This window comes from Heteronotia binoei, chromosome 20 (genome assembly GCF_032191835.1).
Source record: "Heteronotia binoei isolate CCM8104 ecotype False Entrance Well chromosome 20, APGP_CSIRO_Hbin_v1, whole genome shotgun sequence".
Classification (NCBI taxonomy): Eukaryota; Metazoa; Chordata; class Lepidosauria; order Squamata; family Gekkonidae; genus Heteronotia; species Heteronotia binoei.
In genome coordinates this window covers 33,024,112-33,047,401 of record NC_083242.1, presented here as the reverse complement: position 1 = coordinate 33,047,401, position 23,290 = coordinate 33,024,112, and the positions used below count along the sequence as shown (strand labels likewise).

The 23,290-nt window shown below is 48.7% G+C and overlaps 2 protein-coding genes across 2 annotated transcripts in view; both read left to right on the top strand.

Annotated features, from left to right (window-relative positions):
• The window catches only part of COPS3 (COP9 signalosome subunit 3), a 30,934-nt gene extending 23,412 nt beyond the window's left edge, over positions 1–7,522 (top strand). Inside the window, exons 9-12 of the mRNA XM_060260505.1 lie at positions 500–586; positions 2,698–2,811; positions 4,457–4,537; positions 7,165–7,522. Of these exons, the coding sequence (XP_060116488.1) occupies positions 500–586; positions 2,698–2,811; positions 4,457–4,537; positions 7,165–7,218 (336 nt within the window). The 3' untranslated portion in view covers positions 7,219–7,522. The remainder of the gene's footprint in view (positions 1–499; positions 587–2,697; positions 2,812–4,456; positions 4,538–7,164) is intronic.
• An 11,533-nt stretch (positions 7,523–19,055) lies between these two features.
• FLCN (folliculin) overlaps positions 19,056–23,290 on the top strand; it is a 31,577-nt gene continuing 27,342 nt past the window's right edge. Inside the window, exons 1-2 of the mRNA XM_060260813.1 lie at positions 19,056–19,156; positions 21,405–21,749. Of these exons, the coding sequence (XP_060116796.1) occupies positions 21,513–21,749 (237 nt within the window). The 5' untranslated portion in view covers positions 19,056–19,156; positions 21,405–21,512. The remainder of the gene's footprint in view (positions 19,157–21,404; positions 21,750–23,290) is intronic.

Here is a 23,290-nt window from a genome sequence, read left to right as displayed (position 1 = left end):
TCGTTTTGGGTACACTGACGTCAGTCCATAAAGAAAGTGAACACAGCAATCTCGGGCGGGTTCCTCAGACAAAACCAAGCCACTTCTGATTTGTCAGGGTTCTCTTATTGGAAAGTATGATGCCTTGTGTCCTGCAGAGCACAGGTCGCCCCCAGCCTCCTTTGGAATTCTGAGGCAAAATGGCTGCCGCGGGAGGTGGAGCCGGCCACAAAGTGTCAAGGAGCGATGTGATGCGTTAAAACAAGAGCTAACGCACGTGACACATCGAAACAAGACTCTTCAACGTTTAAGGCACGGGTTCTGCTTTAACTGGATGCCTTTTAATCTTGCACAGCCAATCAGAAGCCCTGCCCCTGCCCACTTTCTAAACCCGTTTGGAACCCCATAGCAGAGAAAATCTATAGGCTCCTTTCGATACGCTGCGATGCAGTATAAAGGGCAAGGAGGGGATGCTTCCCCTTGGCTCACGCTTCTGTCCTTTCCCCATTCTAAATTTCAGACCTTTTTAACGCTCTCACTACAAGACATGGCAAGTCGAGTGCAGCTCTCCGGGCCCCAGGAGGCTGAAAAGTACGTCCTTCACATGGTAAGGAGCGTCGCTTTGGGCAGGAGTCGCTTCTGCATCTCGGGGGCGGGTGGGGCGGGGGGGAATGAAAAACTTTGGGATTAGAGTTGGCTGTGGTTTTGTTTGTTTGTGTGTGTGTGTGTGTGATTCGTTGCAAGTGCTGCGTCCTCTCAGTGAGAGCTTGCTGATGTACAGAATAAGACTCAAGGTCCAAACGTCTCTCCCACAAGTTTATGACACACCCACAATCCTCACTGCCTGATGGGTTAAATGTAAAAAATATATCATTTGCCTTGGAAGCCCAGAAGCTTTACTCAATATCCCCAGTCCTCCATGTTTCCAGGTTAAGGGAAAACCCTGTTCAAACCAGGTACAAAGATGATCTGACTCCAATAGTAACAAGAGAAAAGAAATTCCACTTCCGGAAACAGAAGCGCATTTTGCATGACGTGTTCATGTAGGTGCATTTTAACTTCCTGTGAACAGATTAACTTGCTCCACATCCAAACCCAGGTGAAAGAGAGAGAAGAAGGAGAAGATATTGGATTTATATCCTCCACTCTGAAGAGTCTCAGAGCTTTCTCCTTTCCCTTCCTCCCCCACAAGACACCCTGTGAGGTGGGTGGGGCTGGAGAGGGCTCTCCCAGCAGCTGCCCTTTCAAAGACAGAGTCTCAGAGCGGCCTACAATCTCCTTTCCCTTCCTCCCCCACAACAGACATCCTGTGAGGTGGGAGGGGCTGGAGAGGGCTCTCACAGCAGCTGCCCTTTGAAGGACAACCTCTGCCAGAGCTATGGCTGACCCAAGGCCATTTCAGCAGGTGCAAGTGGAGGAGTGGGAAATCAAACCTGGTTTTCCCAGATAAGAGTCCACACACTTAACCACTTACACCAAACTGGCTCTCCTGGAGGAGAGCTCCTGTATAGGTTGAAACTCAGAAGGCCGGCAAGGGCCAATGAGGCTCAGCACCTAACTGATGAGAGGGTGGGGCCAGCAGTCCCAGGGAGAGAAAGGATTCTCTTAACCCTTTCCCTCCCAGATCTTCTTGCATGCAGAGTTCCAATCTCCAATACTGCCTACCCAGGAATCCCAGAATCCCCTAGTCGTGAGTTGATGGGTACAAACAGATCCTGGAGGGTCCACTGGGAGAAGTGGCAGAGCCAGCCAGAAACAGGATGCGTCCACATGTTGGAGCTGTCTCAGATCCCCCCCCCCCCCCTCCGAGGACTTCTTCCCGTTTTTCCAGCAGGGAAAAGAAGAGGAGGAAGAAACTGGATTTATATCTCGCCCTCCACTCTGAATCTCAGAGTCTCAGAGCGGCTTACAATCTCCTTTATCTTCTTCCCCCACAGCAAACACCCTGTGAGGTGGGTGGGGTCGAGAGAGCTCTCACAGAAGCTGCCCTTTCAAGGACAGCTCTGCGAGAGCTATGGCTGACCCAAAGCCATTCCAGCAGGTGCAAGTGGAGGAGTGGGGAATCCAACCTGGTTCTCCCAGATAAGAGGCTGCACGCTTACCCACTACACCAAACCAAAATTCAGTGGAACGCTGGGAAACAACTTGTATGAACCATTTTTCTCCTCTTGATAATGATTCTTCCAAGGGGGCTTTATCCAGTCAAAATGCACAGCGTGAAAACGGTGGGAGGATTCTTATTTTTAAATTCTGTCCGGTGGAAAAAATTTAGAAGATTTAGCTGAGGTCTGAATAAAACTCCTATAAAGTAGATTTTTTTTTCTTCCTTAAAAGTGAGTGAAATGTCCTAAGATACACCTGTAGGGGAAAGCAGTTTTCAACTCTGTCTTTCCTTAATATTGGGTATATTTGTAAATCTACTTCCTGATAACCAAGGTGTTTATATTTCTTCAGAAATACCCCAGTTGATATCATTTTATGTGCTAAATAAACGGTCAGCAATGCATTTTGACGTTGTTAAAGCAGCACAGTACTTTTAGGCTTGATAGGAAAGTATTGCATGTATTTTCATCCCCTTTCCCCCCAATTTCTGGGTGTTTTTTTCTTGAGGGAAAACTGCTTCAGAACTTGCAGGAATCGTCTCTCTCCACCAACAATCTGTAAGGCTTCGAGCTATAAGGCGTCTTGTTCTTATTCCCCCCCCCCCCCCACCACCAGATAGAAGACGGCGAAATCTTTGCTAGTATTAACCAGAAAGATGGAATGGTCTGTTTCCACGATAATCCGGAGAAATATAACAACCCTGCGATGCTTCACAACATTGACCAGGAGGTAAAAACTCTTTCTCTGCCATGCGATCCCTGGATTTTTAATCCCGCTTTTTGTTTTTACGGTGGCTTTCTGAAGCAGAAGCTCGTGTTAGCTCCCTTGACCAGGCCTGCAGAAAGTGGCAATAAAAGCTCAGCCGAAAGAACTTTGTTCAGATCTCTGCTCTGAGAAACGTGGGTGGTGGAAATGAATGCCGAGTCAATGGGGCAGCAGCAGGAAGTACTGTCCAGTCGCGGCAGACGTGTGGTGGCCCCTTGGGGTTTTCAAGGCTAGAGACGTTCCGAGCTGGTTCGCCATTGCCTACGTCCGCGCAGCAACCCTGGATTTCCTCGGTGGTCTCCCATCCGTGTACTAACCAGAGCTGACCCTTGAACATATGAAGCTGCCTTATACTGAATCAGGCTCTCCTGGCCCATCGAAGTCAGTCTTGTCTGCTCAGCCTGGCAGCGGCTCTCCAGGGTCTCAAGCGGAGGTTTTTCACGCCTATTTGCCTGGACCCTTTTTAGTTGGAGATGCCAGGGATTGAACCTGGGACCTTCTGCTTACCAAGCAGACGCTCTACCACTGAGCCACTATCCCACTTTAGAAAGGGTTTCAGTTCTCATATATATGAACATATGAGGCTGCCTTCTACTGAATCAGGCCCTCAGTCCATCAATGTGAGTATTGTCTACTCAGATGGACAGCGGCTCTCCAGGGTCTCAAGCTGAGGTTTTTCACGCCTGTTTGCCTGGACCCTTTCTAGTTGGAGATGCTGGGGATTGAACCTGGGACCTTCTGCTTCCCAAGCAGATGCTCTACCACTGAGCCACAGCCCCTCCCTAACACTTATGAGGCTCTCCAGGGTCTCAAGCTGAGGTTTTTCACGCCTGTTTGCCTGGACCCTTTCTAATTGGAGATGCCGAGGATTGAACCTGGGACCTTCTGCTTTCCAAGCAGACGCTCTACCACTGGGCCACTGTCCCACTTTAGAAAGGGTTTCATTTCTCATATATATGGACATATATGAAGCTGCCTTCTACTGAATCAGACCTTCGGTCCATCATAGTCAGTCTTGTCTACTCAGACTGGCAGCGGCTCTCCAGGATCTCAAGCTGAGGTTTTTCACACCTACTTGCCTGGACCCTTTTTAGTTGGAGATGCCGGGGATTGAACCTGGGACCTTCTGCTTCCCAAGCAGATGCTCTACCACTGAGCCACTGTCCCACTTTAGAAAGGGTTTCAGTTCTCATATATATGAACATATGAGGCTGCCTTCTACTGAATCAGACCCTTGGTCCATCCGTCAGTCTTGTCTACTCAGACTGGCAGCGGCTCTCCAGGGTCTCAAGCTGAGGTTTTTCATGTCTATTTGCTTGGACCCTTTTTAGTTGGAGATGCCGGGGATTGAACCTGGGACCTTCTGCTTAAGTAGATGCTTTACCACGGAGCCCACCGCCCTTTCTTAGCTTCTGAATCTGAGGAGACCAGGCAAGCCTGGGCTATCCATGTGAGGAAATATGGAGAAGTAAAAAGAAGAAGGCTGCCGGGTTGGAGGATTGTCAGAGTTTAGCAGATCTTTATGCCTGGCCACCCAAAGACGTTGGATAACCCGTAGTAGTGTAGGTGCTGAAACTAACAAAAGTTGCTATCGTGTGATCCTTCCTAGATGCTGAAATGTATAGAACTCGATGAGAGACTGAAAGCCATGGATCAGGAGATCACCGTGAACCCTCAGTTTGTCCAGAAGGTAACTCTCCGAGGCGAGGTTAGGGGTGGGCCAGGGCAGGGGGAACTGTCCAGAGACATGCGCCTCCAGGGCTCTTTTTCTAGCAGGAGCTCCTCTGCATATGAGGCCACGCCCCCCTGATGTAGCCAATCCTTCAAGAGCTTACAGGGCTCTTCTTTCAGGGCTTACTGTAAGCTCCAGGAGGATTGGCTACGTCAGGGGTGTGTGGCCTAATATGCGAAGGCGTTCCTGCTACAAAAAAAGTGGTGCCAGTGTTCCCTCTAAGCTGAGTTAGTGTGAGCTGGCTCACAGTTTTTTACCCTCTGGCTCACACATTTTTGTCTCGGCTCAGGAAAGATGGCCCCAGAGGGAACTAATGTATGCAGCAGCTCACAACTTGAATGCCAGTAGCTCACAAAGTAGAATTCTTGCTCCCAAGACATCACAGCTTACAGGGAGTATTGATCCAGACGGCATGATGTCACTTCCTGTGTGACCCCCCAAGCGACAGCATTGCGGAGCGACGTTCTGGGATTCAGCCGTGTCGCTCCTAATGCAATGATGTCACTTCCAGGGTCGTGGCAGAAGTGAGGAACAGCTGGAGGAACAGCCAGGGCTCTTTTTCTAGCAGGAGCTCCTCTGCATATTAGGCCACGCCCCCTGATGTAGCCAGTCCTCCCGGAGCTTACAGTAGGCCCTGTACGAAGAGCCCTGTCAGCTCTTGGAGGATTGGCTACATCAGGGGGGCGTGGCCTCATACACAAAGGAGCTCCTGCTAGAAGAAGCCCTGCTCGTGGCTTAGGGTTGGGCCTGAGGCAGGGGGAACTGTCCCGAGGCGATCCTTGCAGGTTTGGACTGCAGGTGGGGGGGGAACTGTTCTGAGGCATGCCTCATGGCTTGGGGTTGAGCCATGGATGGAAGGCGGGAGGCCGTCCCGAGGCAAGCCTTGTCTCACCGCTTAGGTCACTTGCATGTTTGGTGCTTTAGAGTCGGCCCTCTTTTCTTTCACTTGTCCTGCACGTGGGGATGTGATCACAAGCCACCTCGCAGGGAAGGTGGCGCCGTCACTGTTTCTGTGCGGTGCTTGTTATCGCTGTGCGTATAACAGCATGAAGCAGGGGTATTGAACTCATTCGTTATGAGGACCGGATCTGACATAAATGAGACCTTGTTGGGTCGGACCATGTCAGGTTGGGCCAGGCCATGCGTGTCCCTATTGAAGATTAGCTAGCAGAGATATAAACATTTAAAAGGACACAGACAAGCTTTAAACATCCTTAAAACGTTAGCACTTTTTGGTTTTAAAGGTCCTTTCTTTGTATTCCTTCTGTGGGATCCGGGAAACTGGGCAAAGGAAGCTCTGGCTCTTTCCTTCCTTCCTCAGATGACATCGGGGGGGGGGGGGGGCGGGCGGGAGGAGCCTCAGCCAATAGAAGGAAGAGAGGCTTAGTAGCTCTGCTGTGCCTCAGCCAATAGAAGGAAGAGAGGCTTAGTAGCTCTGCTGTGCAATTGAGAGAGCCTGGCAAAGCAAGCTATTCCCCCTCTTCCTCCCCAAGGGAGGAGCCTCAGCCAATAGAATGAAGAGAGACTAGGCTCAGTAGCTCTGCTGTGCGATTGAGCAAGCCTGGCAAAAGAAGCTGTGAGGAAGAAGGAAGCAAGAGGGAGGGAGAAGGAAGCAGATGACAGCCAGTTGCTCGGGGGCCTGATAGGAGTCCTCCGAGGGCCTGATTTGGCCTCCGAACTGCATGTTTGACATCCCTGGCATAAGAAATGCAGGCTCTGAATCCTTGGGTCACTCACTGCCCGAAGAGTGTTTTCTTTTGCGTGACGGTAGTTTCAGAGGGTTAGCTGTGTTTAACTGCAGTAGAACAAGGGCGTTCTGACTCTCAAAAGCTCATGCCCCCAAAACGTCATTGGCCTTCCAGGTACTTGTGGTTCTTTTGCTGTTCTTTTGTGGACAACGCGCTTAGTTTTCTCCCTGCCATAGACAGAGGGCCCTACATAGCTTACGCCCCATGGCATTCTTTTCAGGTGAACCTCCAGTCTTTTCTTGAAATTGGAGAGCTAGTTTGGTGTAATGGTTAATCTGGGAGAACTGGGTTTGATTCCCCACTCTCCCACATGTAGCAGCTGGTGTGACCTTGGGTCAGTCACAAGCTCTCTCAGAGCTGGTCCTCTCAAGAGCAGTTCTTGAAAGAGCTTTCTCAGCCCCATTTATTTCATAGGTGTAGTGGCTAAGTGCATGGATTCTTGTCTGGGAGAACCGGGTTTGATTCCCCACTCCTCCCATTGCAGCTGCTGGAATGGCCTTGGGTCAGCCATAGCTCCCACAGGAGTTGTCCTTGAAAGGGCAGCTGCTGTGAGAGCCCTCTCAGCCCCACCCACCTCACAGGGTGTCTGTTGTGGGTGGGGGGAAGATATAGGAGCTTATAAGCTGCTCTGAGTCTCTGATTCAGAGAGAAAGGTGAGGTATAAATCTGCATTCTTCTTCTTCTGTTGTGGGGAGGGGGAAGGGAAAGGAGACTGTAAGCCACTCGGAGAATCCCAAGTGAAGGGCAGGATATAAATCCAATCTCTTCTTCTTTGCTGATTCTTACTTTGTGTGTCTCTTTTCAATATTAACTGACTCTCTCCTTCTCCCTTGACAGAGCATGGGATCCCAAGAAGACGAATCAGGAAGCAAACCATCCAGTTATTCTTGAAAAATCACATTTTTGTGTTCTGTTTTGCTTGCTTGCGGCTCCATTGCAGGGGTGGGGGTGGGGAGAGAGAAAAAGATGTAAAGAAAACCACCGTTAGGATGCAAGTGTTTTAAAAGCCTCACACGGCAAGAATTGACTGTTTCACCGGAACATTCAAAGCAAAACGTCGACAACATCTCAGTACTGTACGATTTCCCGATTCTCTGCAAAGAAAGGAAAAGAAAAGCAAAGCAAACCTTCTGTTGTGGATCGATCTTGAGAGTAACATCGTTTCATGCATTAAATAATTTCACTTTTTGTTCTACGTGGCTTTGAACATTGCTGTTTCTGCAGTAGTCCCCCCCCCACCCACCCACCCAACCCGTGCGGCAAGGAAAAAAACAACAACCAAAGATCAGTTTCTTCATCTTTCTTTTCATTTGGGAAAATATTTTTTTCCCCTTCTACGAGCAGAATAATGTTCCATGTTAAGAAAATTCTATCCCACCCTCCCCTCCGGCTTGGCCTAGTCAAAATGGCACACGGGCTCTTAAAAATAATAATAATAATAATACTTTTTATTTGTATCCCGCCCTCCCCGCCAGGGCAGGCTCAGGGCGGCTCACAGCATATGAATATAATATACAATAAAACCATACATAGTAGATACAATTACAATTATAAAATCAGCATTAAAACAGTAGCAACTTACATTAAAATTAACATTGTGGTGCTATAAATCAGCTTTGGTGCTTAACGGTTCCACTGGCAAGGGTTGCAGGGAGGTTTCTAGTTCTCCACAAGCTCAGTTTGCCACGCCCGGTTCTAAAATGGCAGAATCCCACAAGGTTCCGGCTGACTGTCGCAGCTTCCGTTTCTCTCGATGGCTCCAGCCCTCCCAACCCTTTCCGTAGCGCTTCAACTTTTGCTGTTCCCACTAACTGGGCTATGAGCAGCTGCCTCAGGCAGCGGCAGTAATATCATGGGGCAGTCTCCTTTTAAAATTAGCAAGCCAATACTTATTCTGTACACCCGTATTTTTCATGCTTTTTGAACATTGGGATGTAAGAACATCGTAAGAGCCCCGCTGGATCAGACGAGTCCAGAATCCTGTCTCACAGTGGCCATTCAGTTCCTCTGGAGGGCCAACAATAGGGCACAGAGGCCAAAGCCTTCCCCTGAGAAGAGCATCAGAAGAGCCCTGCTGGATCAGACCAGTGAAGGTCCATCCTCCTGTATCACACAGTGGCCAACCAGTTCCTCTGGAGGACCAACAACAGGGTAGAGAGGCTGAGGCCTTCCCCTGAGAAGAATGTCAGAAGAGCCCTGCTGGGTCAGACCAGGGAGGGTCCATCTAGTCCAGCATCCCATCTCACACAGTGGCCAACCAGTTCCTCTGGAGGGCCAACAACAGGGCAGAGAGGCCGAGGCCTTCCCCTGAGAAGAACGTCAGAAGAGCCCTGCTGGGTCAGTCCAGTGAGGGTCCCTCTAGTCCATCCTCCTGTATCACACAGTGGCCAACCAGTTCCTCTGGAGGGCCAACAACAGGGTAGAGAGGCCGAGGCCTTCCCCTGAGAAGAACGTCAGAAGAGCCCTGCTGGGTCAGACCAGGGAGGGTCCATCTAGTCCAGCATCCTGTCTCACACAGTGGCCAACCAGTTCCTCTGGAGGGCCAACAACAGGGCAGAGAGGCCGAGGCCTTCCCCTGACCCCCCTCAATCCATCAGACCCCCCTCAATCCATCAAAGTCAGTATTGTCTACTCAGACTGGCACCGGCTCTCCAGTGTCTCGAGCTGAGGTTTTCCACGCCTACTTGCCTGGACCCTTTTTAGTTGGAGATGCCGGGGATTGAACCTGGGACCTTCTGCTTACCAAGCAGATGCTCTGCCACTGAGCCACCGTCCCTCCCCTGTATTCTGTTGTGAGGGATTGCTTTGTCAACATGGATACTCTCCTGTATCCCATAAACACTTCAGATCCTGTGTGGAGTTGTGTCTTTCAAAGGTCTCATATGGGATGGGGGGGGAGAGATATTTTTAAACCCTTTGCTTTGCGCTAAAAAGGAAGTCCATACAGAATTTATCTGGTTGTGTATTTTTCTGTGCACGTGTCAGAGGCTGGCAGGGTCACCCTGAGGTTCAGCAGAGGGCCGATCATGGTCCGAGGATTACCCATCAGTGGTATAATCTCTTAATCTGCCGGCAGCTGGGGTTCTTTGTGTGAATCTCGGGACTTGCGTGGACCTTGTTTTCAATGCAGGTCAGTTGAGAGATCGGAGTTTTAATCTGGCTTCGTTAATGTCAAAGGGTACCTGTGGACTGTGGGGCATCTCGTGTCTTTTGTTCGTCTAAGACGGTGCAAAATTGAATTTGTTCCATCTTGAGGTATTTTTCCAAGGCTGGAAACAGATTTGATTCCAGTGCCAAACATTTTAAGTATTCTGGTTCCCTGGTCTATGTAATAGGACCCTTCCCCCCCCCCCCCCCCGCAAGTTATATCAGTTTAGCCACCGACCTGTAGTTCTGACGTTGAAGCTCATGTATAGAATTTTGTTCGGTTGCTTCTCACAGTGCTGTCTTATGAAGTAAGACAGAGTTCCTAGAATATTGTGTGCTTTCTTGATTTGTGATTAATGCAGGCTTGGGACGGAATTCACGCTGGTTTCCTGTAAAATGTGGAAACTGGGAACCTGCCTTGGGGATGTATGCCGTTTCCCCTTTCTCCTCTCAGTGGAGGGGTGGAATTCTAGCAGGAGCTCCTTTGCATATCAGGCCACACCCCCTGATGTAGCCAATCCTCCAAGAGCTCACAAGGCTCTTTTTTGTAAGCTCTCGGAGGATTGGCTACATCGGGGGGGGGTGGCGTAATATGCCAAGAAGCCCCTGCTAGAATTCCACCCGTCTCAGTGTATGCCTTTAACTGGTCCACTCGGAAAAGCTGTTTTGCTTTCTGGCTTTAGGCCATGATTGTGAATTCTAGCTTGGAAAGGAGATGGGGGTTTAGTCCCTTTGCGCTCCTGCTTTATGCCAAGTTCCCAGTCTGCTAATCAGGATTCGTTGGGGGAAAAGTCTTCCTTATCAGAATGGAGCGGGTGCAGAGGAGAGCGACGAGGATGACCAAGGGCCTGGAGACCGAGCCCTGGGAGGAAAGGCTGAGGGACTTTCCTCACTGGAGGAGAGGAGGTTGAGGGGGGACACTGTTGCTCTCCTTAGAGTTTTTGAAGGGCTGTCACTTAGAGGAGGGCAGCAGAGAGAACTCGCAAGAATGGGTTTAAATGAAGGGCGGGAAGGCACTGACTGGCTATTAGGAAATGCTTTCTTACAGGTCGTTCGACTGTGGAATCAGCTCCCGAGAGAGGTGGTGAGCCTCCCCTCACTGGCAGTCTTTAACCAAACGGTGGCTCGGGAGCCACATGTGGCTCTTTCACACACATTGTGTGGCTCTTGAGGCCTCCACTGCCCCAGTGGCCAGCTTGGAAAAGCCATCTCTTTAAATCATTTTGCCAAGCCAGCTGATGGCTTGGACAATGCGTTTAAAGTTGCTTTCTTTCCACCTCCCCCTGTCTATCCGCTTTCCTCCCTCCCTCCCTTCTTTCATGACTTGCGGCTCTCAAACATTTGATGTTCAGGTCTTGCGGTTCTCAAACATCTGACGTTTGTGCTCTGTGGCTCTTACATTAAGCAAGTTTGGCCATCCCTGATCCTACATTGAGCAGGGGGGTTGGACTAGATGACCTGTACAGTCCCTTCCAACTCTGGGATTCTACGATTGTCCCGCTGGATGCAGCAAAAATAGACACATGAACCTCTATTTTCCCTTTCCGGAGGATAATGTTCCATACACTACAGCGCTGTTTGGAATTCAGTGTGGCCATCCTTACAATAGGCCGGGGGTGGCCAAACTTGCTTAATGTAGGAGCCACTTAGAATAAATGTCAGACGTTTGAGAGCCTCAAGACATGGACTTTGGATGTTTGAGAGCTGCAAGGAAGGGAAGGGAAGAAAGGAAAGCAAATAGATGGGGAGAGGTGGAAAGAAAGCAGCTTTAATTTTAAACGTGTTCTCGAAGCTGCTGGCATGGCTTGGAGACGTGATTTAAAGAGACAAATGCCTTCTCCAAGCTGGTCAACGGAGCAGTGGGGGCTTTGAGAGCCACACAGTATGTGCGAAAGTGCCACATGTGGCTCTCGAGCCACAGTTTGGCCACCCCTGCAATAGGCGGGAAAGTGCCATCAAGTCATGGCTGACTTGTGACACCATAGAGTTTTCAAGGCAAGGTGGTCTGCTGTCAACTGCCTCTAAGTCATGACCCTGGTGTTCCTTGGTGGTCTCCCATCCATGATACTATCCAGGGCCCAGCCCTGGTTAGGTTCTGAGATCTGAGATAGAATTATCCTGATATTCCCAGGATGAGAGAATGAGGCCTATCCTGACACACCTCTTGAGGTAGGAAACAAAAAGCAAAAAGCCCCACGTGAACCGGCTTCTATATGGAGAGACAGTTTGGAGTAGTGGTTAAGTGTGCGGACTCTTATCTGGGAGAACCGGGTTTGATTCCCCACTCCTCCACTTGCACCTGCTTGAATGGCCTTGGGTCAGCCAGAGCTCTGGCAGAGGTTGTCCTTGAAAGGGCAGCTGCTGTGAGAGCCCTCTCCAGCCCCACCCACCTCACAGGGTGTCTGTTGTGGGGGAGGAAGGTAAAGGAGATTGTGAGCCGCTCTGAGACTCTTTGGAGTGGAGGGCGGGATATAAATCCAATATCTTCTATATCTATCTTTATTACTTCAGCTAGCACTATCCATAAAGGTTTTCTCTCATCCCCATATTTCTTGTATTTTGTCCGTGCATTTAATAAATTGCTTCTAATAAACCAGCTTCTATATCCAATTACATAACAAGAAAAACCATTCATATATTAAATAATTGTATTTAACCCACATATTTTGCTTCCGTCAAAACAACCATAATATTCCGTCCTTTGAACAAAAGGAAGCATTAACACCAAGAGTTCTTTTCCTTTATATGGTAAAATTGTCCAGCTTTTCCACGTAATCCTGGTGTGATATTCCAAATGACGAATGTCTCTCAGTGGATGCAGCCAAATTTTCAAAGAGGAAAGCACCTTTGGGTGTTCAGTTAGAAAACATTTGGGCTATGATGGCCTTTGCTTTAAGAATTTGCTAAGAGGCGTATCGCAGCTTGAAGAAGCTCTTTGCTAAGATGTCTATTCCAGCTTGAATATGCTCTCTACCAAGAGGTTTATTGCGGCTTGAAGAAGTTCTCTGCTAAGAGGTCTTTTATAGCTCGAAAAAGCTTTTGCGAAACAAGGGTATTGGTACAAACCTTGTCCCTTTCCTCTTTGAAAATTTGTTCTTTTCCTTGTTCTTTCTGCCGTGATACTCTTTGTATGTTGTACACCTCTTGAGCTAGCAGCTGAAGTGAAACGGGAAGGGGGTGGGGAGTTTGTGCTTTGTGTCTTGTCTCCAAGCTGCTACACAGCATCCTCTTTGCTTTATAGGGTATCCCTGTTGGTGCAGCAGTCTGATAACTTCAGTTATAGCATTATGACCAGTGATCCCTCTAAGCTGAGTTAGTGTGAGCTTGCAGCTCTCAAACATCCGACGTCCGTGTCTTGAGGCTCTCAAACATAGCCTCGGGCTCACTCGTTTTTGTTTTAGCTGAGGAAAAACGGCCCCAGAGCACAATTGATGCAGCAGCTCACAACTGAATGCCAGTAGCTCACAAAGTAGAATTTTTGCTCACAAGGCTCCACAGCTTAGAAGGAGCATTGGTTATGGCCTAGTTTTGCTCCCCCCCCCCCTTCCCCCTTTTGGAAACCTCATCTCAGTAACCCCAGGCTTCATTGTTTCGTCGTCTCAGCGACGGCTTCAAGTCACGTCCACACGACAACCCTTTGGGAATGGAGGTTGGAATAGGGTTTCCGGAACAGCCAGCCGGCGCATTCTTCTTTCTGCCCCGAACGATCGTTGAACCTTTCCTTAATGGCCGCAAAAGAGTGAGGCGGTGTTTGGTCACCAGACTTGGAATGTGGAAAGCCGCTTTTGGGGTTCTATGAATGGACCAATGGCTGAAGATACCCCCCGATATTCTGAAGCCAAACGAGAGATGCTGTGTCTGGAATGAGACAATTCCTACTCTGCGATGGCTTTGGCCCATTTCACAGACTGTCTTGGTAGCGACTGTCGCCCTGTAAACGACTATTCAGTGCGACTCTTATGTCGCAAGCATTAAGTCTTGGGAGTTCGCGCTTATCCTCTACTCTTATAGTGACTGCTTTCTCCTCTGAACAAGTTGTCCCTGTGTGAGGTTGTGACCCATCTTGTGTGTGTGCGTGCTGTGGAACAGATCGTCTGTATAATTTAGGAAGTGTGGTTTTTGCTGTACGGCCACCCTGAGCAGGTCAGTCCGGTGGCGTTGTTCTTTCAATGTACTATTTAAGCAAAAAAATAAAACACAGAAACAAGTAAATTTCCTCCCCCCCCCCCCAGTTTGTTTTAAATACCTCGTGTGTGTACCTAAGCCAAGCAGATTTTTATCCTGCTTTCCTTCTAAGGAGCTGAGGGTTGCATAAATCTCCTTTCCTCTGCCTTCTCCTCTCAACCGCCCTGGTTGCAGTTGTCCTTGAAAGGGCAAAGAGGTGTGTGATTCGGCCAAAATTGCCTGGGAAGCTTTCGTGGCAGAAGAGGGATTTGAACTCGGGTCTCTTTGACAGTCCTTGAAAAGTTGCTTTTTTCCACACTCCCTCCCCACCATCTATTTTCCTCCCTCTCAAAGATCTGACGTTTCTTCTATGTGGCTCTTACGTTAAGCAAATTTGGCCACCCCTGCTTTCAATCTTGAAAGTTCCTCGGACTGCAAGAAGATCCAATCAGACAGTCTTAAGGGAAATCAACCCTGACTGTTCCCTGGAAGGTCAGATGCTGAAGCTGAAACTCAAATACTTTGGCCACCCAATGAGAAGGGAGCACTCCCTGGAGAAGATCCTGATGCTGGGAAAGACAGAAGGCAAAAGAAGCAGGGGACGGCAAAAGAGGAGATGGCTGGACAGCGTTGCTGATGTAACTAACACGAATTTGAGCAGACTTCGGAGGATGGTGGAAGACAGGAGGGCCTGGCGTGACTTGGTCCAGGGGGTCGCAAGAGCCGGACTCGGCTGTGCGACTGAAGAACAACTCTTTGACAGATGTTCTCCCCACTACACCGTGCTAGTTTTGCCTTTGTTAGAGGACAAGAAGTGTATTTACCAGCATCCTACCTGGGTTAGAGATCCCTGGACCCAGTGGCCCCTGAGAAATTCCCACCCTGCCTTCCAAGTGCGATCAGAAAATGGAGGCGGGGTAGTGGGGGGGGAAATCCCTCCATTGAGCAGAAAGCCCCTTCTTCCAAAACAGAAAAATCTTATTTTATTTCGTTTGTACCCTCCCCTTGATCCCTAACAGGGAGCTCAAAGACGCTTACAACATTCTTCCCTTCTCCATTCTGTCCTTACAACAATTTTTATGGGGTAGATTTGACAGTGCAGGGGCGGCCAAACTTGCTTAACTAAGAGCCACATAGAAGAAACATCAGATGTTTATAGAGCCTCAAAACATGAATGTCAGATCTTTTGAGAGGAGGGAGGGAGGGAAAGAAAGAAAGAAAGAAAGAAAGAAAGAAAGAAAGAAAGAAAGAAAGAAAGAAAGAAAGAAAAGAAAGAAAGAAAGAAAGAAAGAAAGAAAGAAAGAAAGAAAGAAAGAAAGAAAGAAAGAAAGAAAGAAAGAAAGAAAGAAAGAAAGAAAGAAAGAAAGAAAGAAAGAAAGAAAGAAAGAAAGAGAAAGAAAGAAAGAGAAAGAAAGAAAGAAAGAAAGAAAGAAAGAAAGAAAGAAAGAAAGAAAGAAAGAAAGAAAGAAAGAAAGAAAGAAAGAAAGAAAGAAAGAGAAAGAAAGAAAGAAAGAGAAAGAAAGAGAAAGAAAGAAAGAGAGAAAGAGAAAGAAAGAAAGAGAGAAAGAAAGAAAGAGAGAGAGAGAGACAGAAAGAAAGAAAGAAAGAAAGAAAGAAAGAAAGAAAGAGATAGTGGGGAGGGATGGAGAGGTGGAAGGAAAGCAACCATAAGCACATTCTCCAAGCTGCTGGCTGGCTTGGCTTGAGAAGTGATTTTAAAGAGACAGCTGCTTTCTCCCAAGCCAGCTGATGTAGCAGTGGGGGCTTCGAGAGCCACACAATACGTAGGAAAGAGCCACATGTGGCTCCTGAGCCACAGTTTGGCCACACACCTCTTTGCCCTTTCAAGGAGACCTTTTCCCAGTTCCGCCGTTCTGTGATAGAGTGTTATAGAGCGGGGGATCGTGGCACGGGTCTCCCAGATCTTAGTCTGATCCTATAACCGTTATGCGACACTGTCTCTGTCAACACTGGACCTTTTGGCTTTCAAAGCAGTGCAGGATTAATTCTTGCAGAATACTCAAACGTAGCGGCCAGAACGCAGGCTTCAGCGTCCTGCAGAACAAGGCTGAGGTAGATGAGAATCACAGGAAAGAGGAGAATGCCAAGAAAGAGGAAGACTTAACCGAAACAAATAAGGAGGTTTTAATAGGGGCAACAGTGGGCAGGGCTTCTGGAGGTCTGACCCCATTGGTGGACTCTTGATGGCCCCTGGGTTTTGACCACTGTGTGACACAGAGTGTTGGACTGGGTGGGCCATTGGCCTGGTCCAGCATGGCTTCTCTTATGTTCTTTTATCTGGGGCAGTGATACTCTGTCTTTTTGGTGCTTAAGGGCAACAGTGGGAGGGCTTCTGGAGTTCTGGCCCCACTGATAGACCTTCTGATGGAACCTGGGGTTTTTTGTCCTTGTGGACATGGAGTGTGATCCAACATGGCTTCTCTTATGTTCTTATATCTGGGGCAGTGATACTCGGTCTTCTTGGTGCTTAAGGGGCAGAAGTGGTAGGGCTTCTGGAGTTCTGGCCCTGCTGGTGGCACCTGGGTTTTGGCCACTGTGTGACACACAGTGTTGGACTGGGTGGGCCATTGGCCTGATGCAACATGGCTTCCTCTAGGGTTGTCAGGTCAGTGTTGAAAAATATCTGAGAGTGGATCTAGGAGAGGGTGGAGTTTGGGGAGGGGAAAGTCTTTGGCAGAGTACAATGCCATAGAGCAGGGGTGTCAAACATGCAGCCCGGGGGCCAAATCAGGCCCCCAGAGGGCTCCTATCAGGCCTCTGAGCAACTGGCTGTCATCTGCTTCCTTCTCCCTCTTTCTTGCTTCCTTCTGCATCACAGCTTGCTTTGCAAGGCTTGCTCAATTGCACAGGAGCTACAGAGCAAAATCTTGATTTTCTCCATTGGTTGAGGCTCCTCCCCCTCCTGGTCCCCTGGGGAGGGAGGGAAAGAGCCAGGGCTTCCTTTGCCCAGTTCCCAGGATCTCATGGGAGAGATACAAAGAAAGCACCTTTAAGACCAACAAGTGCAAATGTTTTGAGCATGTTTTATTTTGAGGGTTTTTTTAATCTTTAGTGTGTTTGTGTCCTTTAAAAAGTTTATATCTCTGCTACTTGATCTTAAACAGGTATACACATGGCTCAGCCCAACAAGGTCTCATTTAGGTCAGATCCGGCCCTCATAACAAATGAGTTCGACACCCCTGGTGCTGTGGAAAAGTTTTTGCAGGCTGCTCTTCTTATATGCAGTAATGTATTGCAATTTAAATTTGTATTAGACCGATTGACTTATTTTTGTACAGATTTTAAGACCTTTTTAGAATGTTCTTTTGTCTTGACTCAGGTTGGCATGTCTTATCCAGGCCTCGGATTCAGTGGGAGCTCACAGGAGCACAGCTCCTGAACCTTTCTGAGAGTTCCACCTCCTCCTCCTCCTGAGAGTTCTACCTCCTCGTCCATTGAATAGTTGGTGCAGCTGCAAAACAATCCCTGGATGAGCTCCACCACCTATTTTTCTACAAAAGGACCCCTGGTGTTATCTATTTGTATGCATATGTGTGTACATCTATTTTTCCTTGGGTTGCCAATCCCCAGGCGGGTAACCAAACAGAGAAACGCGGAACAATGGAGCAGAAGAAAGGTAAATGCCTCCGTGAAGAACCAGCCTCAAAAAAGTACAAACTAATAAAACGTTTTATAAGTAAAGCACAAAATATCAATGTAAGGTGAACCTAAATCACAATATAAGAAACAAAAGCCACATTCAAAGAACCCTTGCTAAGAATTCTGAAGCTCTGCCCTCTTGAAAAATGTATAATGGTTCTTTGAAGCTTGTAGAAGCTCTTCTGTGAAACGGGGAATTTAGTACAACCCTGATGCGGTTTGCATGTGCCTTCCTGCACAGGATCACTTTATTCAAAATCCATGAAGACATCTTGGAGCTTCGGACTCCTTTGAAGAACTTACTCTTGCCATAACCTGGACATTACCTGGATTTCATCATTGGATATACTGATGTTGACTTGTCCTCTATGAGACTTTGGGTGTGGATGTGACTTTTGTTTCTTATATTGTGATTAGGTTCACCTTACATGGATATTATTTATAAAACGTTTATTAGTTTGTACTTTTTTGAGGCTGGTTCTTCGCAGAGGTATTTACCTTTCTTCCAGTCTGCAAGTGGGGGCAAGGCATCCCCCGGTTTGGAGGCCCTCCCCCCCCTTCAGGGTCATCAGAAAGCGGAGGGAGGGGAGAGAAATGTCTGCTGGGAACTCTATTATTCCCTATGGAGACTTATTCCCATAGAAAATAATAGAGAATTGATCCGCAGGTATCTGGGGCTCTGCAGGGGCTGTTTTTTGGGGTAGAGGCACCTAATTTTTAGTATAGCATCCAGTGCCTCTCCCCAAAATACCAAGTTTCAAAAAAGATTGGACCAGGGGGTCCAATTCTATGAGCCCCAAAAGAAGGTGCCCCTATCCTTAAGTATTTCCTATGGAAGGAACGCATTTAAAAGGTGTGCAGTGCCTTTGAATGGCCAGAACTCCCTTTGGAGTTCAATTATGCTTGTCACAGCCTTGCTCCTGGCCCCACCCCCAAAGTTCCCAGATATTTCTTGAATATTGACTTGGCAACCCTATTTTTCTCCCCTCTCTCCTTTAATGCCCACAGACGGGTTATCTTTCAGTGTTTTTCTCGTCTGGAGGTTGGCAAGCGCATAAACTGCGCCTGTGACACATTACACGGGGATGCATCTCTACACTAATTCTTTGCACCATGTCAATAATTGCCAACTATTTATTCTCTGCTCTTAAACACTCCCCGGTCTCGCTTCCAAACCCTATTTTTATTTCTGCACGCTGGCTCCGCCCCGCCGCCTGTTTCAATACCGCAGCTGTTTCCATCACATGACTGTCATAGGACTGGGTGGCTCGTACCATCTCCCCAGTTAGGGGGGGGGCTCAGATGCCAGAAAGCAGCTTCAAGGGCGTTGCTCGTTTTTATACGGATCCCCTTCCCAGCTCCTCACCCTCTCACTGCTCCCTGAGCTCTACTTCAGCGTGTATCTTTGCCTCCCTCGCTCTGAGAGAGAATCCCTGACTGAGGGATAACGCTGCCTCCCCCGCTTTAAGGATGTTCTCCTCCACTGTTTCGTTAGCGGCGAATGACCTCGGGCTTAACCATTTACAGATACCGGGGAGGGAGATTTGGGGAGGTTGTGAAGGGGTGAGGAAGCTATCTAGGGAGGTTGTAGGCATTCAGGTTATCTCAGGATGTGTTTCTTAAGATCTGTTACCTACTCTTTAGTTCGGTGAGGCCGGCCGAAGGCGGCGAGAGCTCTCTATCACCCCCCCTTGGAGGACGTCCAATGGTATCTCCGGCTCTGTCAGTGTCAGGCGCTCTGGGTTGGAACCCGACCGTGGAACGGCGCGCATGCGCAGAGGGGAAGGCGAGTCAACCTGGAGGGAGAGACCCCTTTTCTGGAGGGAGACCTCAGCTTGCTGGGAGGAGAGGTTAAAAGGTAGTTTTTTTTCCGGCTGGGGTGGGTCTCCTGCTCTGGGCATGCGGCGCCAGGGTCTTTTTGGAATGTGTCAGTCAAGTTGGTCAAAGCTGATTTCATTTTTATTGACCTTATTTATAGACCGCCTTTTGTAAAAAAAAAAAAATGAGGATCAAGGCGGCTTACACCACTGCAACCCATAGGACTGCAGGGATGAATCAGGAGTCCATCATCTCCTGCTCTCCGTGAGTGGGATTTCATTGCTTTTTCATCCTTTCAGTTTTATATAATTTTGTGTTTGTTTTTTTTAAAAACCAGGGTTGCTCAAATCAGGTTGCGTTCTAGACAGGTGCAGAGTCACAACCTGGGACAACTCATCAGGGGCTTTGTGGCTGGGGTGTGCGTGTGAATGGGATGTGGTACGAGGATGTGGGTCGAGAATCTGGGTAACAAGTCTGGGTAGCAAAAAAAAGATGGGGAACATGCATACTGGATACACTTCTGGGAAGCAGTGGGCATGAATGAGATCTTGGGGGCATGGGTGGACTTTACGCTGAATAGGAGCAGTTGCTGTGATGCAGCAGCAAAAAAAGGCGAACACAGTTTTGGGGTGTAGCGACAGAGGCTTAGCATCCAAATCACAAGATGTCCGAGTCCCGCTGGACACTGCATTATTCAGTCTCGTGCGCAGTTCTGGAGGCCTCACTTCAAGAAGGATGTGGGCAGAATGGAGCAGGTGCAGAGGAGAGCGACGAGGATGACCAGGGGCCTGGAGACCAAGCCCTGTGAGGAAAGACTTGAAGGTGTTAGGAGCATTTAGTATGGAGAAGAGGAGGTCAAGAGGGGACAAGATTGCTTTCTTGAAGAGGGGGGGGGTATAACCTTTTAAAAGTCAAAGGTCGCTTCATCCCATACTTGCTTTCGGCATCTTTGGGAAAGTTTTTTTTTTTTAAGGTGTGATTTTTGTACCTTTCTTCTGACTCTCTGAAAAATAACCAGAATAGCATATTGTAACGTGTGTGATGCATTAGATACAACAGCTCTCTACTGTTTGGTGAAATTGCTGAGCAGTCGGGTTAGAACGGATAAAAGGAAGTCCTTCACCCAAAGGGTGATTAACAAGTGGAATTCACTGCCGCAGGAGGTGGTGGCGGCTACAAGCATAGACAGCTTCAAGAGGGGATTGGATAAGCATATGGAGGAGAGGTCCATCAGTGGCTATTAGCCACAGCGTATTATTGGAACTCTCTGTCTGGGGCAGTGATGCTCTGCATTCTTGGTGCTTCGGGAGGGGCACAGTGGGAGGGCTTCTAGTGCCCTGGCCCCACTGATAGGCCTCCTGATGGCGCATAGGTTTTTTGGCCACTTTGTGACACAGAGTGTTGGACTGGATGGGCCATTGGCCTGATCCAGCATGGCTTCTCTTATGTTCTTCTGTGACACAGAGTGTTGGACTGGATGGGCCACTGGCCTGATCCAACATGGCTTCTCTTATGCTCTTATGTGACACAGAGTGTTGCACTGGATGGGCCATTGGCCAGATCCAACATGGCTTCTCTTATGTTCTTATGTGACACAGAGTGTTGGACTGGATGGGCCATTGGCCTGATCCAACATGGCTTCTCTTATGTTCTTATGTGACACAGAGTGTTGGACTGTATGGGCCATTGGCCAGATCCAACATGGCTTCTCTTATGTTCTTCTGTGACACAGAGTGTTGGATGGATGGGCCATTGGCCTGATCCAGCATGGCTTCTCTTATGTTCTTCTGTGACACAGAGTGTTGGACTGGATGGGCCACTGGCCTGATCCAACATGGCTTCTCTTATGCTCTTATGTGACACAGAGTGTTGGACTGGATGGGCCACTGGCCTGATCCAACAGGGCTTCGCTTATGTTCTTATGTGACACAGAGTGTTGGACTGGATGGGCCATTGGCCTGATCCAACATGGCTTTTCTTATGTTCTTCTGTGACACAGAGTGTTGGACTGGATGGGCCATTGGCCTGATCCAACATGGCTTCTCTTATGCTCTTATGTGACACAGAGTGTTGGACTGGATGGGCCATTGGCCTGATCCAACATGGCTTCTCTTATGTTCTTATGTGACACAGAGTGTTGGACTGGATGGGCCATTGGCCAGATCCAACATGGCTTTTCTTATGTGACACAGAGTGTTGGACTGGATGGGCCATTGGCCAGATCCAACATGGCTTCTCTTATGTTTCCCTGAACCAATACAAAATAAAGGGTTTTTTTTTCTTTAAAGGAACTAGATTCACATCCAAAGCTGAACTGGATTTGCTCCTGAAGCAGAAGAAGGGGGAATCCCCGGAAGGAATTTGGGTCTCTATTCTGAGGCGAGGACTGAGGCGCGATGAACGCCATCGTGGTCCTTTGCCATTTCTGCGAACTGCACGGCCCGCGGACTCTCTTCTGCACCGAAGTCTTGCACGCCCCCCTTCCGCAGGGCCCGGGAAATGGGGACAGCCCTGGGCAGGAAGAGGAAGAAGGAGGCATCCAGATGAGCAGCCGGATTCGCTCGCACAGCCCGGCAGAGGGTGCCAGCGCCGACTCTAGCAGCCCGGGACCGAAGAAGTCGGATATGTGTGAGGCAAGTAGGCTGAAGTTCGAGGAAGAATTTGGCCAATTCCCGCTTCTCTGCAGCAAATGCTGAGGCTTCTCTTTTGCTCTCGGGGATCTAAACAGCTATCTAAGGCTGGTGTTGGTTTTGCAAATAGATAGAGGGAAGTAGCTCTTTGGAAAAGAAGATTCTCCCCTTCCTATTGAGGAGCTTCAGCCTCCTTTCTTCCCTTGATAGCCTGCCTTTCTCCCCAACAGGGACACAGAGAAAGTTGTTTTGTTCTCCACTCCTCAGTTTTTCCTCACAACAGCCCTGTTAGGCTGAGGAACTGGCCCTATGTCACCCAGCAGGCTTCCATGGCAAACTGGGGATTTGAACATGGCTCTCCCGGAGTCCAGTCTGAAACTCAGATCACTGCCCCACGCTGCCTCTCGTAGAATCATAGAGTTGGAAGGGTCACCTAGTCCAGGGTCATCTAGTCCAGTCCCCTGCACAATGCAGGAAACTCACAAACACCTCCCCCTAAATTCACAGGATCCTCATTGCTGTCAGAGGGCCATCTAGCCTCTGTTTTTGGAAGTCTATGGACATTTTGATGTTAGATTCATAGAGCTGGGACTTCCAAGGGTCATCTAGTCCAATCCCCTGCACAATGCAGGAAACTCACAAATCCTGCCCCCTAAATTCACAGGATCCTTTCTGCTGTCAGATGGCCATCTAGTCTCTGTTTAAAAACCTCCAAGGAAGGAGAGCCCACCACCTCCCGAGGAAGCCTGTTCCACTGAGGAATCGCTTTAAACTCACAAACCCCTCCCCCTAAATTCACAGGATCTTCTCTGCTGTCAGATGGCCATCTAGTCTCTGTTTAAAAACCTCCAAGGAAGGAGAGCCCACCACCTCCTGAGGAAGCCTGTTCCACTGAGGAACCGCTCTAAACTCACAAACCCCTCCCCCTAAATTCACAGGATCTTCTCTGCTGTCAGATGGCCATCTAGTCTCTGTTTAAAAACCTCCAAGGAAGGAGAGCCCACCACCTCCTGAGGAAGCCTGTTCCACTGAGGAACCGCTCTAAACTCACAAACCCCTCCCCCTAAATTCACAGGATCTTCTCTGCTGTCAGATGGCCATCTAGTCTCTGTTTAAAAACCTCCAAGGAAGGAGAGCCCACCACCTCCCAAGGAGGAAGCCTGTTCCACTGAGGAACCGCTCTAAACTCACAAATCCCTCCCCCTAAATTCACAGGATCTTCATCACTGTCAGATGGCCATCCAGCCTCTGCTGAAAAACCTCCAAGGAAGGAGAGCCCACCACCTCCCGAGGAAGCCTGTTCCACTGAGGAACTGCTCTAACGGTCAGGAAGTTCTTCCTCATGTTGAGCCAGAAACTCTTCTGATTTAATTTCCGTTTGGTTCTGGTCGTATCTTCTGGGGCCACAGAAAACAATTCTGCTCCATCCTCTATATGACAGCCCTCTTACTGTCGAAGGACATTTCCCCCTTCCCCATTTTATGTTCACAACAGCCCTTTGAGGTAGGCTAGGCTGAGAGTATGGCCCAAGATCATGCAGTTAC